Genomic DNA, 17,914 nt, shown 5'->3' on the forward strand with positions numbered 1-17,914 from the left:
GCAACGGGAGCTCACCCAGTCGCACGGATTCGAACCGCCGACCTTCTGATCGGCAAGCCCAAGAGCCTCAGTGGTTTAGACCACAGTGGCACCCGTGTCCCTTCTCCCAACAGAAAATAATAATAATAATAATAATAATAATAATAATAATAATAATGATAAAACATCAAACATCAAAACTTCCCTGAACAGGGCTGCTTTCAAATGTCTTCTAAAAGTCATTGATAGTTGTTTATTCCCTTGACATCTGATGGAAGGGCGTTCCACAGGGCGGGCGCCACTACCGAGAAGGCCCTCTGCCTGGTTCCCTGTAGCTTCACTTCTCACTGTGAGGGAACTGCCAGAAGGCCCTCGGAGCTGGACCTATGACTGGACAAGTCATAGACCTTCCCCTACTTGGTCTCAAATTATTTATGTGGACACACATGGTCACTGGTACAGAGTATTGTCACCTCTTTGTTTTTTGCTGCTCAGGGCAGCCAAGACATGAAGCTTTATCTCAGCCACACGACCCCCCCCCCATCTGCAAAATGGATGACCTGCTGTAAGGATGGCTGAAATAATCTACGGCCTAGTTCTGACGGCATGTTAAGCCAAACCAAACCTTGGCTTGGCCCAGCACACTGTGGATCAGGGAGGAGCAAACTGCTGAGGGAGAGCCAAGGTTTAGCTTAGCGTGCCAGGGGAACCGGGCCTATGCGAGGCACTCTGTAAACCTGAAACGGGCTATAAATACTGTTTTCTTGGAACTGGGAGTTGCTTGACCCTGCCTGGCTTTTAGCCACAGAGAAGCTGCTGCTATGAGCAAGAAATGGCGCTACGGCATTTCTACACAGAGGTGGCTGCTTTTCTAGCCTGTATTTAAAAGGGTACAGAGGAGCGCACCACAGGTTTTGGCGGTGCTCCAGTTGATTTAGTCAGACTTCAAATAAACCTAGCCTAGAAAGCGTCTTTGAAGCCTTGAGCCAGTGTTTTCAACATGGCGCTTTCAACAAGGGGTCGTCACAGCTGGGAAGGGAATAACTGACTCCTCCAATTTTCCCCGTTCACACTGCAACAAAGCTTGAAAAATCTTTCCATTTGCCACAACAGAGTGCTTCCTTCAAGTTTAATTTCAGCAGGGAGAATAGCACCCTTTGGGTGCTGTGGATGGCTTCTGCGGGTGCATATCGACCCATGGGTGCCACATGGGCGACCAATGGATTGGAGTCCCTTCAGAGAGATTTTAAGATGTGTTTCAGTGAGAGTCAATGGTGACCATGGCCTCCACTGCTCACCTTTCAATCTCCAAGTCTCTTAGAAACCAATAAAAGGAAAAGCTGCTTTGCCCCAGGCCCTGAGGCACACTGATGGAATTGTTCAAATTGTAGACACAAGTACAATCTCTCTAACTCGGTTTCTGCCTTGATTAAAAAATATTTCTGCCATGTCATGGGAATTCTCAGGCGAACTCCTTCGGCAAAAGAGCACTCAAAATCATTTGTAGCTGTGGCAGAACCAAGACTGAGATCATGTAGATAATGATGCCTATTCAGAGCTGGTGACTTCAACTCTTTTGAGTCTCTTTCCCACCCACTCCATAATGAGAGATGTCCGAGAAATTGTATCTGGAACACAAGCAGTGAATCAGAAAATCAGAGAATTGTAGAGCTGGAAGGAACCACGAGGGTCATCTAGTCCAACCCCCTGCAATGCAGGAATATTTTGCCCAATGTGGGTCTCGAACCCACAACCCTGACATTAAAGAAAGAAAAAGCCCTGCAACACCAATTCACTTATTTCCGATCGCTTCTATTTCACTTTCCCATCTAAAAGATAGCCAGAGGGGATAGTTGTTGGTTTTCTTTTTTAAGGCGATAAAAAATACAGTGGTACCTCGGGTTAAGTACTTAATTTGTTCCAGAGGTCTGTTCTTAACCTGAAACTGTTCTTAACCTGAAGCACCACTTTAGCTAATGGGGCCTCCTGCTGCCGCCGTAGCACGTTCTCATCCTGAAGCAAAGTTCTTAACCTGAGGTACTATTTCTGGGTTAGCGGAGTCTGTGACCTGAAGCGTATGTAACCTGAAGCGTATGTAACCCGAGGTACCACTGTATTTAGAAAACAAGAGGGCAACAACAACAACAAAATCTATCAGCCAACAGAAGATCAACTACAGTTCAAAGTTTTTAATTTTCTATTTAAATCCCCATGGAATAATTAAAATAGAAATAGAGGAGATGGGGCCAGGTGGACCTTTTCAGGGAAGGCGTTCCACAGTTTTGGGGCCAGGGCAGAGAAGGCCCTTTCTCTCACACCCACCCACCATGTCTCTGTGGGGGAGCAAGCGACCGTGTCTCCAGTGTAGATCTCCATGTTCAGGTAGGTTCATAGAGGATGGAATCAAAGAATTGTAGAGTTGGAAGGGAACCCTGAGGATCATCTAGTCCAGCCTCCTGCAATGCAGGAATATGCAGCTGTCCCATACGGGGATTGAACCTGCAAGCCTTGCATTATTGGCACCACGCTCATATGATATCCCGGATTACAGCCCCTGACTGTAAAATTAAACCCAGAAACAAAGTGTTAGCCAATGAAGATGGCTTAATACAGGAGTATTTTGACCCAACTGAAACTTCTAAGCTGCCATTAATATCCACTTCCAGATAAAAATAAAAGCCATTTATTTGCTTGATCAGTAATGACACCAAAACTGGTTGTGACAGAATACCCAACACGGAAGATTGGCAAATCCTAATGGTAGAATATCTGCAGCTAGCGAAAGCGACAGGAAGAGTAAGAGGCCAATCAAAACAAAAAGTCTATAAGGATTGGGGAATCTTTAAAGAATATTTAGAAAACTATGGAATAAAAGGAAACATCTTGGCAGAATTAGACTGATCCCTGTATTGTATAAATATAAGTTTGTAGGGAGGTAAAAAGAAATTATAAAAGAAATATGTAACAGTGCGGTATAATGTAATGGAAAAAGTACAGTGAGATTAATTGGAAGTCAGTTTTAAATGTCTTCTCTATAAGTTTTATAATTGTGTTCAGTATCAGGAGTATAAGGTAAAGGTAAAGGTACCCCTGCCCGTACGGGCCAGTCTTGCCAGACTCTAGGGTTGTGCGCTCATCTCACTCTATAGGCCGGGAGCCAGCGCTGTCCGCAGACACTTCCGGGTCACGTGGCCAGCGTGACAAGCTGCATCTGGTGAGCCAGCACAGCACACGGAACACCGTTTACCTTCCCGCTGGTAAGCGGTCCCTATTTATCGACTTGCACCCGGAGGTGCTTTCGAACTGCTAGGTTGGCAGGCGCTGGGACCGAACGACGGGAGTGCACCCCGCCACGGGGATTCGAACCGCCAACCATGCGATCGGCAAGTCCTAGGCGCTGAGGTTTTACCCACAGCGCCACCCGCGTCCCTTTTATCAGGAGTATATATGATGATAATTATATTAATCTTCTTGTATCTTATAGTGTGGTGGATTGTTTGATTTTTCTGTTTTTGTTTGATTGTATGTTTGTTTACTTGTATGTATGTCTGTTTTCTCATAAATGTATTTATTTTAAATTAATAAAGATATATATATATATTTTAAAAACAAACTGGTTGTGACTCCACAGGGAAGAGAGAGATGAAGAATAGAAAGCATGGTGTGTGTTGTCGCAGGGTGGGAATCAAACCTGTTATCCAGAAATTATAACGAAAGTGACAGGAAACAAAACAATGAGTCTGATTGTGCCTTTATATAAAGTTATGGTGTGCCCACAGATAAAAGTTATAGCTTTCCAATGTAATAAAGGCTACTGTGCAGCAGAATAAGAAAAGGGCACATAAAATGATTCGACCACTTTCCTTAAGAGACAAGTCTAGGGTGGGGATTGAACCCTTGAATGACAAGGGAGTCAAAGGTGTGTTAAAGGACAAAAAGGAGCTTGCAGAGAAGCAGAATCCTTTAATCTGTCTTCACGACGGAAGATACGGAGCAGTTCCTAGTGCCTGAACTAACTTTTGCATGAAGGGAGTCGGAGAAACAGTTCTCTGCACAGAGCTGGAAATGGTCCAAAATGATCAAAAGTCTGGAGCAACTCCCCTAAGAGAAAAGGTTGCGGCATTTGAGGAAAATTTAGAGAAAAGACAAGTATGATTGTGGAGAAAGCAGACGGAGAAAAGAAGAGTTATTCTCCCTCTCTTGTAATACCAAGAAAGCTGAATGTTGGAAGATTCAGGGCAGGTAAAAGGAAGCATTTCTTCACAAAGTGCATAGTTCAAACTATGGAACTCCCTGACACAGGAAGCAGCTTGGATAGCTTTCAAAGAGGACAGGGCAAATCATGGAGGCCAAGACATTCTGTGGCTACTAGCCATGACGACTAGGTTCTACCTCCACAGTTGCCAAGAATCACAGGTGGGCCATTGTGCTCAGGTCCGGCTTACAGGTTTCTGTGGGAACAGGGTCCCTTGGTCTGATCCAGCATGCAAGATCCTGTGTTCTTATGCAAGGCATTCATAAAAACAGGTGTCTGCCCAACGACCTTGGTAAGCCTGCATTCAAATAAACACATATGACGTCCAGTGTGAGTTAGTCGATGATGCCCAAGAACGATCAGTAGCCTTCCAATGTTCTCCTGATTGTTGACTTGGATTCGGTGCCTTTTAAATTTGCAAATCCAAGACCGGCAGGGATTGTTTCCACTCGGGAGCTGCTCCCAAGCAAAGTCCATCGAGGCCAAAAGAAGAGCTTGCCGCCATCAACCATCACTCTGTGGCCCTCCATAAAGTTTGGGGGCTCCATCTCCTGTCAGCCCCAGCCAGCATAGTCAATAGTCAGAGATGATGGGAGTTGTGGTCCAACCGGATCTGGAGGGCTTCAGGTTCCCTGAAGTAGCTTCCCTTGAGAAGCTGCCAGTTAATAAGGAACCATCATGTGACCCAAACCAATCTAATTGAGGAGATAGCTTCTCTCGCCGTCTCTCCCTATGCTTTAGGCCCTTGTTGTGTTAGTTTTTCCAAGCTGACTCACTTCGTTTTTTAAAAGCACATTTGTCTCCACCCTCCTATGCAATCAGCTCCATTCTGTATCCCATTGTGGGATGTTGGCACTGCGAAGGGTGTTGCATAACCAAACTTTGAGAAATACATTCTTCGAGGGAACAGGCAACAAAGGCTCTTGTGATATAGGCTCTGAGGTTGCTGTTTTTCTCCTCTGGATGTCTGACTGCTGCAGTACTGGAGAGACACAGCTGGTAGTGTTATTTCCCGCCCCCCCAAGTCCCCCCCCCCTATAGTGCAAAACAGAGTCCACAAAACATACAAAAAGGTTCAGATGATCCGAAATTTGCTAACTACAAAATAAGGGCACAGTCTATGGGAGCAAGACTGTTCTGTAGAAACAGCATTGCATTTTACCTATGGCTGATGGCTGCCACTACAGTGGTACCTCGGGTTAAGTACTCAATTCGTTCCGGAGGTCCGTACTTAACCTGAAACTGTTCTTAACCTGAAGCACCACTTTAGCGAATGGGGCCTCCTGCTGCTGCCGCGCCACGGGAGCCCAATTTCTGTTCTTATCCTGGAGCAAATTTCTTAACCTGAAGCACTATTTCTGGGTTAGCGGAGTCTGTAACCTGAAGCGTATGTAACCTGAAGTGTATGTAACCCGAGGTACCACTGTACTTCTGATTATGCCCCTACTGCCGTGCCCTATGCTGTGTTAGAAATCCCCCAGGCGCTAGGTGCGTTTTGCCACTGGCTCAGGCCCAACTGCGACCACACAGAGATCTCTGGGTGCCAGGCTGATGACTGACATCTTCATCTGGCCGCCCCCTCCAGCTTTCTTAAGTAGAGTTCATTTATTGCATTGCTATCCCACCTGTTTCTCCAAGGAGTACATGGTTCACAACCCTCCTCAGGTAATCCCTACAATGACCCTGCAAGGTGGGTTAAGAGGTTGTGACTGGCCCAAGGTCACCCAGGTCCTAGGCAGAAACCGTAATCACTACACCACACTGGTTTCCTTGCATGCTTCTGCTACGGGGGCAAATTAAGTAGGTAATTAAAGAAGGAGAAAGCAAAATGTCTTTTAGAGAAGGGAAATATTTTCCTCGAAACTTTGTTTTATTCAGGATTGTTTTAATTGATGTTTTAGTGTGCTGTAAACTGCTTTGAGGTTTTTTAAAACATAAAACGGTATAGAAATGAAAAATAATAATAATAATAATAATAATAATAATAATACAAGAAGAAGAAGAGTTTGGATTTGATATCCCGCCTTTCACTCCCTTTAAGGAGTCTCAAAGCGGCTAACAATCTCCTTTCCCTTCCTCCCCCACAACGAACACTCTGTGAGGTGAGTGGGGCTGAGAGACTTCAAAGAAGTGTGACTGGCCCAAGGTCACCCAGCAGCTGCATGTGGAGGAGCGGAGACGCGAACCCGGTTCCCCAGATTACGAGACTACCGCTCTTAACCACTACACCACACTGGCTCTCGCACTGGGGCTACAAAGAAGAAGCCCCACTGCAAAAACAAAAAAAAAGGGGGGTCTAGACATTCCACTGTGGTAACTGCAGCCTAGGTTTACAGTGTCATTTGGTAATTAGTTTATATATCTGGTTTTCAAACCCTGCACCTATTGCCCTGTCCTGTGAAAAGGACAGGACTGTTTGCGTGTTGCAGTATCCCTAGGAATTAAGATACACCCACACACGCACATCTCCACCATGTTTATGACATTGCTAGAGGACTGCGAACCCAATAAACCTTTTACCATTGGAACAGGAAGCCATATAAGCGAGGCTGAGAAGTACAGCATTGGCATAAAAGCAAAGCTTCACTCTGGAAACATCCAAGCATACCTGCAAGGTGACACAGTGTACTTCCCCTGGCAAATACCCATGGCAGCGTATACTGCAATCGCAAAATCTCTGGCAGAATACACCGAAAGAACATAAGAGCCTGCTTGCTTTCTCACCCTTTACCACTTAACTCTGTTCCAGTGGAACTGCAAACGCTACACAACCGCTCTGAGGTTGGATTATTATTAATTGGACTTGTTCATCACTTGTTACAGACGTCTCCAAGTGACTTGCAACGTATTTGAAAGCATAAACATAAATGCACTTTAACGTTGAGGGGTTCATGCAAAACCACAAACAATACCTGTATAAAATAACCCCCACATTCTCATCAACCACTGGGAGCTAGTTTCTAAGAGTGTTGTGGCACTTTAGAGACTAACAATTTTATGATGGCATAAGCCAGTGCGGTCCAACTTTTCATACCAGATGGGCTTCAAGAGTACTTTGATTCCTTCCTTCTCCTTCCCAAAGAGCTAACTACACTTTGGGAAGAAGGACCCTATCAGAGCCCTTATGCCTCCTTCACAATGCCCAGCACCTCGCTTACCTGTCTTTGGGAAGGCAGCATGAGGGCTGATGTACAGCAATTGTTGCTGTAAAGGTAAAGCGACCCCTGACCATTAGGTCCAGTCACGGATGACTCTGGGGTTGCACGCTCATCTCGCTTTATTGGCCGAGGGAGCCGGCGTACAGCTTCTGGGTCATGTGGCCAGCATGACTAAGCAGCTTCTGGAAAACCAGAGCAGCGCATGGAAATGCAGTTTACCTTCCCGCTGGAGCGGTACCTATTTATCTACTTGCACTGCGTGCTTTCGAACTGCTAGCTTGGCAGGAGCAGGGACCGAGCATCCGGAGCTCACCCTGTTGCAGGGATTCGAACTGCCGACCTTCTGATCAGCAAGCCCTAGGCTCAGTGGTTTAACCCAGAGGGCTGCCAAAAAGGCCTTGAGGGCCACATGAGGCTCTCGGGCCATGTGTTGGACCACCCTGGCATAAGCTTTCATGAACCAACAGTCCATTTCATCAGATATCTGAATTGTTACAGGTATGCATATCCATGGTTTGGGTGTGTGTGTGGCGGATTGTAAGCAGTGAGGTCAGAGGGAAACTAAGTGCAGAAAAGTACAGAGAGCGACAACTGAGTCTTTGTCTTTGTCTTATAAAGAATGCACAATATACCTGCTAATAGCAGTGAAACAAACAACAGCAGCCCAAAAGCTGGGCTTTTGATTTTATAAAGAAATCTTGCAAAGGAGATGCATGTGAGTAAAGGATTTGGTGTGGTGGAGGACTGATGATTAGCAGGATGAGAGGAGGCCTCCATTGTGATCCTGAGGAAAAACCATCTTCTGAAGCTAGTATTTGCTGGTATGCCACTTTCCATTTTCGTATTTTTTCTTGATGTTGTGCAAAGGCTAAACCAGCAGTTGGGGAATCCTTCCTGCCCACTGCAGAGGCTTGCATTTGCTTGGGGATAATATCAGCAACGCACCTGCAATAGGAGAGGCTAGAGCAGCCCAAAGTGAACAGGATGCGTCTCCCCTCTCTCCCTATACTTTGCCACCTGTCCAGCGATCAACAGATCAGTCCTGCTACAGCTCTGAATTGATCACTTAAGGGGAAAAGGTCCCATCTAGTCCAGCATCTCTGTCTCACAGCAGCCAAGCAGTTGCCTGGGGGAAGCCTGAAACAGGAACTGAGCGCAGCAGCACTCTCCCTCCTTGCAGTTGCCAGCAACTAGTATCCGGAGGAATAATGCCCATGACAGTGGAGGCAGAACACAGACATTATGGCCATTTGCATGGGGACACAGGGATGTGCCATACCCAGAATCAGGCCATTGGTCCATCTACCTCAGTACTGTCTACACTGGTGGGAAGAATAGAGCGCGTTGAATTTTTCAGCTTTCAAATTCCCAAAATGATGGGTGCTAAAAATGACGTTGAGAATTCAAAATATATTTTGGCTAAATTGATATGATTTAGCTTTGCTGGGGAAGCAAAATGGGCATAAAATTGCACAGAAATCATCAAAACAATTGCCAAGTACTTGCAGTTATATAATATATTATTATTATTATTATTATTATTATTATTATTATTATTATTATTATTTTAGCATTGCCTGACATTTTCAGAGAGAAAATTACAATTCTTTAGTTTTCTGAACGTAGTTCGCATGCTTCTTCCTCAAACGTAGACTTATCAGTTACAAAAACAAGAATTCCCCACACCCCAAGACATATTTTTAAGACTCCTCATGGATGATATTTGCAAACATTAAGTTTCACTCCCTAAAATGACATGCCCTACTGGCAGAAGCTCTTTTGGCAGTGAGTTCTCCCAGCTAATCTGGAGATACTGGGGACTGAACCTGGGATCTTCTGCACGCAAAACAGATGCTCTACCACTGAACCATGGCCCTTCCTTTCCTTGTCAAGGGCTTCTCTTGCTCCTTTCTTCATGCCATCAACTTTACCCAGTTTCCCAGCAGCTTTCCCCACCCTCACCTTCCTTCTCTCCCTCCAGGCTCCCCCATGGAGCATATTAGGTCCTCAAGCTGCAGATTCCTCATGCTTGGGCGAAACAAGAAAATGGATTACTCCAAATAAGTAAATATATATGTTTGCCAATGGCACCTCAGAGTCCCATGACAGCCACGGACAAGTAAAAAACTGGAAGGTGCCCACATTCCTCTCCTAATGCACACACAAGGTGCCTTCACCTCAGCTTCACCTGGGGGAAAAGGGCCTAGTCTAGCCAAGAGACAATAAACAAAACAAGCATCAGGAATGAGGGCAGAAGAGTTGATGGTTAGCGGAGGGATGGATAGGAAAACAGACCAAGGGGAATGCCAAGGACCTCTGAGATAGCAAGGCTCTGCATTTCTCAGCAAATTCATAAATAAACCCTTTCTTAGTAAAAAACAAAAAACCCAGCCAACTACACAGGAAAAACTCTTACTTGGAGGAAGACTGGTGCAGAGGCTGGTATTAAAGAACATGGAGCGGGCAGGGGAAGGGAGCTGTCCACTGGGAGTTTGCAATTCATGGTGCTGAAGCCTGCCAACAGTCTTGGGTTCTCTACAATGCTTTGCCCTGGTGCATCGCAGCACAGAACGAGGGTGGAAGGCGGAAGCAATGTCACCACAGGTGGCTTGATCTGGATAGTACAAAGGGCTGACACTTTAGACATTCAACACATCCATTCCCCTGTTTCCAGACTTTCCCCTCTAGCCTCACAGAAGTCAAATAAGCAACGGGAGTAGCTTCTGGCCTAGTCAAGTTTTCCTCACAGGGCAATATCTTTTAAAAAATAAGAATAAGAAAAATAGTATGTTCAAAGCAAAACAAAATTGCTCAAAGCAAACAGCTCAAAGCAAAACAAAACTGAGAAGTCAAGGAAACTGCTCCTGGAATTGCTATAGGGGATTCTTGCACGGCTTTGAGATCTTCTGAAAGGGATTCCCATAAAGCTGAGGAGGAGGGACCATTGCGATATATTTATTTCAAGGTGACAGCCACTTTGAACCGGGTGAGGGGGCAGCTTAAAAACAGATTCCTACTTATTCCTGTCCCACGATTCCTGAATTGCATCTCTGTGTTATCCCCAAACACAAATGAAGAAGTTGCCTGCTTGAGGCCATATTCACACCAGACATATACAAGAATGATTTAACAATAATTCTCTCTTCCAAGGGAACTCTGGGAACTGTAGTTCTGTGAGGGGAATAGGGGGTCTCTTAACAACTCTCAACACCCTTAACAAACTACGTTTCCCATGATTCTTTGGGGGACGCCATGACTTTAAAACTCTATTATAAAGAGTACTGGTGGGGTCACACCTCCAGCAGCCTGCTGTTCTGCCCCAGCGCCCATCTCATTCTACCTCAGGGGCGGAAAAAACTTTTCTAAAACAAAACAACAACAACAACTGTGGGCTGCATTCCCCTCTGACCAACCTTCTGGGGCAACATGCTTAGAGGCAAAAGAGGACAATGCAATGGGTGCACATTTTACCTTTGTAGAGTAGGCTAACTTTTCCACACAATTACTGGAGATCAAGGCCCCATGTAGTGACATTCAAGGAGGGCATAAGGTTGGGCTAGGGAGAAGGCGTGGCCTGGAGAAGGTGCCTGTGGCCATTTGGCCTTCAGGCCTGAGGTTCCCCACTCCTGTTGTACCTAATGGACAAGCCAGCTCTATGGGTGAATTACTGTGATGGCATCAGGGACTGCTAGGATTTGAACTCACAGCTGTCCATGGGGGCACAGGTCAATTCTGTGTCCAGGGCAGCTATTTATCAGCTCCATCTGGTACGTAGGCTGAGACCCTATCTGCCCATGGACTTTCTCACCAGAGTGGTGCATGCTCTAGTTATCTCTCGCTTGGACTACTGCAATGCGCTCTACGTGGGGCTACCTTTGAAGGTGACCCAGAAACTACAACTAATCCAGAATGCGGCAGCTAGACTGGTGACTGGGAGTGGCCGCTGAGACCATATAACACTGGTCTTGAAAGACCTATACTGGCTCCCAGTACATTTCCAAGCACAATTCAAAGTGTTGGTGCTGACCTTTAAAGCCCTAACGGCTTCGGTCCAGTATAGCTGAAGGAGCGTCTCCACCTCCATCGTTCTGCCCGGACACTGAGGTCCAACGCTGAGGGCCTTCTGGCGGTTCCCTCGCTGCAAAAAGCCAAGTTACAGGGAACCAGGCAAAGGGCCTTCTCGGTAGTGGCACCCGCCCTGTGGAACGCCCTCCCATCAGATGTCAAAGAGAAAAATAACTATCAAACTTTTAGAAGCCATCTGAAGGCAGCCCTGTTTAGGGAAGCTTTTAATGTTTAATAGGTTATTGTATTTTAGTGTTTTGTTGGAAGCCGTCCAGAGTGGCTGGGGAAACCCAGCCAGATGGGCGGGGTATAAATAATAAATTATTATTAGTAGTAGTAGTATTATTAGTATTAGTATTATTAACCAGGAACCAACTAGCCCTTAGGGCTGGTGCTCCTCATGCAAGCCCCTCAAGGCTACCAAGCAGTGGGAGAAAAGGGCAATTCTATTCTCTTCTGCCTCCAACCCCAAGCAACCCATTGGTTCTCCTTGATTCAGCCTAGCTATAAATGCTTCCAGGTCAGGCCAGGGTCTCTTCCCGAACAGCATTCTGATTTAGACTTTGCGTGTCTCTTTAGCTTCTTGCATCTACCAACTCTTCACACACCCATCCCTTCAGAGAAGGGCAGGGCACTTTGCATTGTGGGTTTTATAGGGCTATCGGGATAGGGCTCTATGGTACTGCCCCTCTTGGTGGACAGAGGATGCCGCTTCCAACAGAGGCACAGAGCATTGTTTGCACTACTGAATCCAAGGCTGGCCAGCGGTGGCTAGAAAACAGCAACATTTTCAAGCTAGCGTTAAAAGTACCGTAACATATCCGGATAACAAGTGAGCTCCAACCCAGTTTTGTTTCGTGAGAATGACGTCTAAGAAACAGAAGCATTCTTTTAAGCTAGTCTTGCTTCTTTGCAAACAGAAGCCTGAAAAGGGCTGCCTTTTATTTTAAAAACACACACACTTAAATCTAATTAGTCGCAGAAATGGCTTTAGAGTGCATCTCACTCTCCTACCAAACCTATTAACTTTGATGACAGCCATCTTCAGTCATCTTTAAGGCATCTTTCTCCCAGGCTCCCATTAGCATTCCAGAGTTTTAGGCATGCATGTAAGCACAGCATCCTTTTTTCAATAGGATAATACACAGCAGAGGCCTGATTTAATGCGGACGAAGCTAGCTGCTCAACGCTTAAAAATTTCCCCAGCGTTCACAGGCTCTGCTGCAATGCTGTAAATCTGCTTTGTGCAACCAGCAAGCACACCAATGGTCTGAAATGGTGAATTCGCAAGCTACACATTGTATATGTAGGAGAAAAAAGGAACACTAACCTGGTGAAGAATGCAGCACTGCTTATAAAGGAGATTTCGTCAGCTAAATCCATCTCCTCCGAGCGCAAACTGTCCGTTAAATGGACCCTAACGCAGGGAATTCCATCTGACAGTCTTGGCTGCGGCACCAGGCATGCTGGAGAAGATCCTTCTTGTTTGCACTTTGCAACCTAGAGAAACAAAGTAAAAGGGGGGAAAAACATGGGTAAGGGGCAGAGAAATCTTCCCAGCTTATTTGCAGCAGGCAGGCTGGGGTTGGTTTTTTAAAAAATAAAATAAAATGATACAGTGCCATGAATTCACAGCAAATAGTGAGTCAGCATTTCCACCCTCCGTACCCAATGGATGAAAAACCCAACCTCCTGCTGTAAGGCAATGGTTAAAAAAGATGCAAGCACAAATCTGTAGTGATGGGAGTCCAACAGGAACCTCACAGCACATCGAAGCAAAGTGTAAAAAAATAAAATAAAGCTGGGAATGTACACAAGAACCATGTCACAGCAGGCGCAATTAAGGCTTTTTGTGTGTTCCCTTTCTATTACTGCCTCACAATGATCTTACCCAAATCATGAGTTGGTTTTTAAAAAATACGATAATGATTGTGTAGCTCATAAGCTACACAGAGCTCAGACTGCCAAGGCAGAAATAATGCCATACAATTAGTGGTTTAAGCAATTATGTACATTATGTCGGCAGGGGCACTGAATAGCTTAATAACGGCAACTCAGCTATATTTATGCCACCGTAACAAGTAAAACCATCAAAACCATTTGATGTATGTGACTCTCTTATTTAATTTGCACATTTAGGCCATTATCTTTATGTAACTCGTATGTTTACATCTCCTTCTTCTGCTTATGTAACACCTACCGTTACGCAAGAGGAAGTGTTAGAACAGCTTCACCAGCAATAAAACAAATATGCAGGACATGTGAGGATCATAGAAGTTGGCACAGGGAAATTACGGGACACGCACCCATGGCAACCCCCCCCCCAAGTATGAGCACCCCAAAACGTTTGCAGGCACAAACGGTGTTCAAAGCAGGACTGCGTTTAACCACCCCGAGAACATCATGAACACAAGCCATCACAAATACCCAATAAAAAACAGAACGTCTGGAGGGGCCGTCACTTTCCCACTGTCATGGGGGCAAAGTAATCGGCTCTCTTGGCAGATGCTAACAGCAAAGTGAGAGATTTCTCTAAGCTGCTGTTGCTTCTTCATAGAGCAATGCCTGCTCAAGTTACCCCCTCTGCCTCCATAAAGGTTTATGTAAGTCGAGTGGCTGTCCCAGCTTGAACTGCTCCCTGGGTGACCCTTTAGAGATGAGATCTTTATCAAGACCTATCTATCCAGCAGAGAAGGCCACAGAGACACAAACACACAACTTTATTCCATCCATTCACCAAGCTTTCAGATCCTTGGTTCATCTAGCTCATGGGTAGGCAAACTAAGGCCCGGGGGCCGGATCTGGCCCAATCGCCTTCTAAATTCGGCCCATGGACAGTCCAGGAATCAGCGTGTTTTTACATGAGTAGAACATGTCCTTTTATTTAAAATGCATCTCTGGGTTATTTGTGGGGCCTGCCTGGTGTTTTTACATGAGTAGAATGTGTCCTTCAATTTAAAATGCATCTCTGGGTTATTTGTGGGGCATAGGAATTCGCTCATTTCCCCCCCTTCAAAATACAGTCTGGCCCCACCACAAGGTCTGAGGAACAATGGAGCGGCCCCCTGCTGAAAAAGTTTGCTGACCCCTGTTCTAGCTCAGGATCCACTTGCCAAATCCTTATCAGGATCCGAATTGCAGGCTGAATTTGACAGGTGGGTGGGAGCACCAATCTGTCAATACTGCCATAATGATGTTGCATGACTGAAAGGTGGGCGGGGTAAGCCCAGCTGTCAAAATCCCCTCTGCAGCTTCGCCATGTGTCCTTTCAAGCAGGCTCTCAGCCAGGGGCATAGGAAGGGGGTGGCGGCATTTGCCCTCCTAGGTGTGTGACATCATACTGGGTTCATAAGGAAAGGGTTAACTAATTGTAAAATGACTAACCAATGGGAACCCAAGGGGCGGAGTTAACTGTGTATAAGGTTTAAGCGCAGAGGGTTTTTTGGAGGAGTTAAGAGTTGTTGAGAAGACAGTCTGGAGTTAGGAGAGAGGGAAGATAAGTCTGTCGGTTGGGCTAGTCTGGTGTGAGAGAATTTGTTAAGAGGAATCAGTCAAACAGTTGAGATAATCAGTCAGAAGGTATTAGGAAGGTATAGGCCAGTAAAGAAGCTAAAGTTAAGATACTGACAGGAATATTATCTGAGAAACCATAAACTTCTTAATGCTTGTAAAATAAACTTGGTTTTTTTGGTTCACTTTTAACAACTGACTGGACTCAGTGTTTTACCAGAGAGTAACTGGTTGGTGGAAGCAGGGAAGCAAGCCCAGTGGTGGCACAGGATCAATAGACCGTTAAACGTCCGGGGACCCTGTGTGATCGCCACAGAGAGGTGGTGGAGGTGGACCATCCTGGGTGCCCTCACTGAGGGGGTGACATTTGTCGCACTGTCTGGTCATGACTCCCAAGCCTACCCCGAGCCTTCAGGGTAAGGGGGGAGCTGTGCCGCTTTGCTGACGCCATTCCCCCTTCGCCCCTTGTTTTGACAGCTTGGGGGAGGCTTGGGAGTCATGGGCGTGTGGCGTGCCAAATGTCCGCCATGGGTGGCTCGCTCTGCCCCCGGCTGCAGGGCGTGCGCACTGCTCCGGGCACCTGAGCAGCTATCCCGCGCTTGGGAGGGCACCCTCGGGAGCATGCCTGCTCTGGGTATCGCAGGCATATGTTTTGCCACTGCTCTCGGCTCCTTTGAAGAGAGTGGCGAGGCTGTTTCAAACCATGCAAAGCGGTTGAACCCGGGACTTTTCTTCATGCAAATGCTCTACTGCTGAGCTGTAGTCCTTTCCTACATCTGCCAGTCTACCAAGATGGCAATCCCACGCTACATAAAACTCATTGCGATGGTGCCAAGTGAGTTAAAAGCTCTGCCTCTCCAATTTTTACCCCTTTGGCACAGCTGACGTTTTAAACGATCCAGGGTTTATCATCCAATGCTGCATTATGAAGTTCCCCCAAGCTTTTAGGCATCACTCCAGCCAAGGTGTTAATTTATAGACCGTTTTGGGAAGAACAGGGATATTCAACGAATTGAACCTAAGTAATCCCTTACCCATTAAGCAGGCCTCCAAGGAGATATTTTGGGCAGCAGCTAAGATATATGAGACCCAAACCCGCCACACCCGTTACTGCCCCAGTCGCTGGGTGGCCTCCAGGAAATTCTCACTGTCTCGCCTGCTTTCACAAGAGCTCTGCAAACACAAGTAGGAGCCAAAAGACATTGGAGGCTGTGCAAGTTCACTGAATATATATATATATATAGAGAGAGAGAGAGAGAGAGAAAGTGGTCCATCCTAGATAATGGAACATTATTCCACTGTTGTCCATCAGTGAAAGGGCTGCACAGGAACTTGAAAGGAAGCAGCAGAAGGCCGAATAAATGGAGCAAGATGCTTCTGAAAACAGGCAGGAGAAACTTCCGGAACCAGGCGGAAAAGTGGGCCACTTGGAGATACTGTCAAGATAAAGGAAGTTATCAGCCGACTACAAAGATCACCATCAGCATAAGTGGGAAAATGTGTTTGGGGCTTTAAAGATTGAAGTCGGCATCTAATTCTAATGCTCCTTCACCAAAATGTATGCCAACAGCCACAGAATTTGCCTAAGAGTTAGTAACAGAGGTGAAGTGATGGTTCTTTCTCTTACTTGTTCTCAGCAGTATGTTTCTTGGGTATAAATATGGGTAAAAAGTCCAGTTGGAGTTTACTTTACTCACCAAACTAATGCCAGTGTCCTAACAAAACAGGACTTTTCTGAAGTCCATGTATGTCCACCCAAATGGGCCAGAATGCTTCACCGAGAAGCTTGTCCTTCTCCATTTATGGTATTCTGAAACCTAACAGCCACAACACAGAATTACAGCGTAATGAAAGAATTTGGGTGCCTAGTTTACGTTGTTGGCATTGTTACGCAGTGCACGATAAATCATGCAGGAGTGAACAGGTCTTTCGAGGGCAGAAGACAGCTCACATAAACACCATTGACTTCTGCTTCCCTTCATTGAAGCGAAATGACTGGAAATTAGAAAGTTGGGGGCAGGGCACAGCACTCAACCATGGCGATCTTTTTCAGTCTGCCACCCTTCTTCAGAACCAGCCCAGTGCCACAAGATATGCAAATATTTCTCGTTGGTGTATTTATTTTAAATATTTGCATTTCGCCCCATGCCCAACAGATTCCTGGGTAAACAGCATAAAACACTAACATATACAATAAAAGGAAATTATATGGGGCCACAGGTAAAAACATGCAGCGGATCAATGCTTCACACAAATTAAAATGCGTGGCAAAAGAGAAATATCCACACCTGTTCTTGGGGAGGGGGAATGTAACAAAGGTTGATGCGTACCTCTTTCGAGAAGGCCTTCCATGACTTTCTGAAATCTGGAAGAAGCCCAGAAGATCAGGGATGAGAAACCTCAGGCTGGGGTGGATGAGGGTGAGAGATGCAGTCTCTCCATCTGGCCCTCCAAACTCTCCACAGCCCACACCCCTTCCCACCCCTGCTTTGCACTGTCCTTGAGCGTTTATCCCTGACTAGACTGTGTCCTTCAACTCTGATAATATAATCCTTGCCTGGATGTAGGATAAAAACATGAGTCTGTGTAGAAACAAGCCTACTGTAGCCGGGTAAATTTAATATTTGGTGCTCTGCCCACTTTTGTTTCTGATATCACTCACTGCTGGTGGGATGCGGCCCCAGGCAGATCACCTAGAAGGAAATGTGGCCCTCCGGCTGGAAAAGTTTTCCAACCCATGAAGTAGTCCAGGGACAGGGAACAGATGTTGTTGAACTACAACTCCCATCATCCTTGATTATTGGCCATTGACTCAGATGAATGGGAGTCCAGCATCATCTGCAAGTTCACAGGTTCCTCTTAACCTACCCAACTGACCTGCCTTGAAATCTATCACTGCTTCTGGCTTAATTCTGGCTTAATTCTCATGATGGTATACCTCCGCCAG

General features: G+C 45.9%; 1 protein-coding gene across 2 annotated transcripts in view; it reads right to left on the minus strand.

Annotated features, from left to right (window-relative positions):
• FAM13A (family with sequence similarity 13 member A) overlaps window positions 1-17,914 on the minus strand; it is a 135,149-nt gene that overhangs the window by 76,308 nt on the left and 40,927 nt on the right. For both annotated transcript variants that reach the window (XM_083398272.1, XM_083398271.1), the window contains one exon: window positions 12,788-12,957. In XM_083398272.1, the coding sequence (XP_083254398.1) occupies window positions 12,788-12,957 (170 nt within the window). The remainder of the gene's footprint in view (window positions 1-12,787; window positions 12,958-17,914) is intronic.

Source organism: Podarcis tiliguerta (genome assembly GCF_965153285.1).
Source record: "Podarcis tiliguerta genome assembly, chromosome: 9".
In the NCBI taxonomy this organism is placed as follows: domain Eukaryota; kingdom Metazoa; phylum Chordata; class Lepidosauria; order Squamata; family Lacertidae; genus Podarcis; species Podarcis tiliguerta.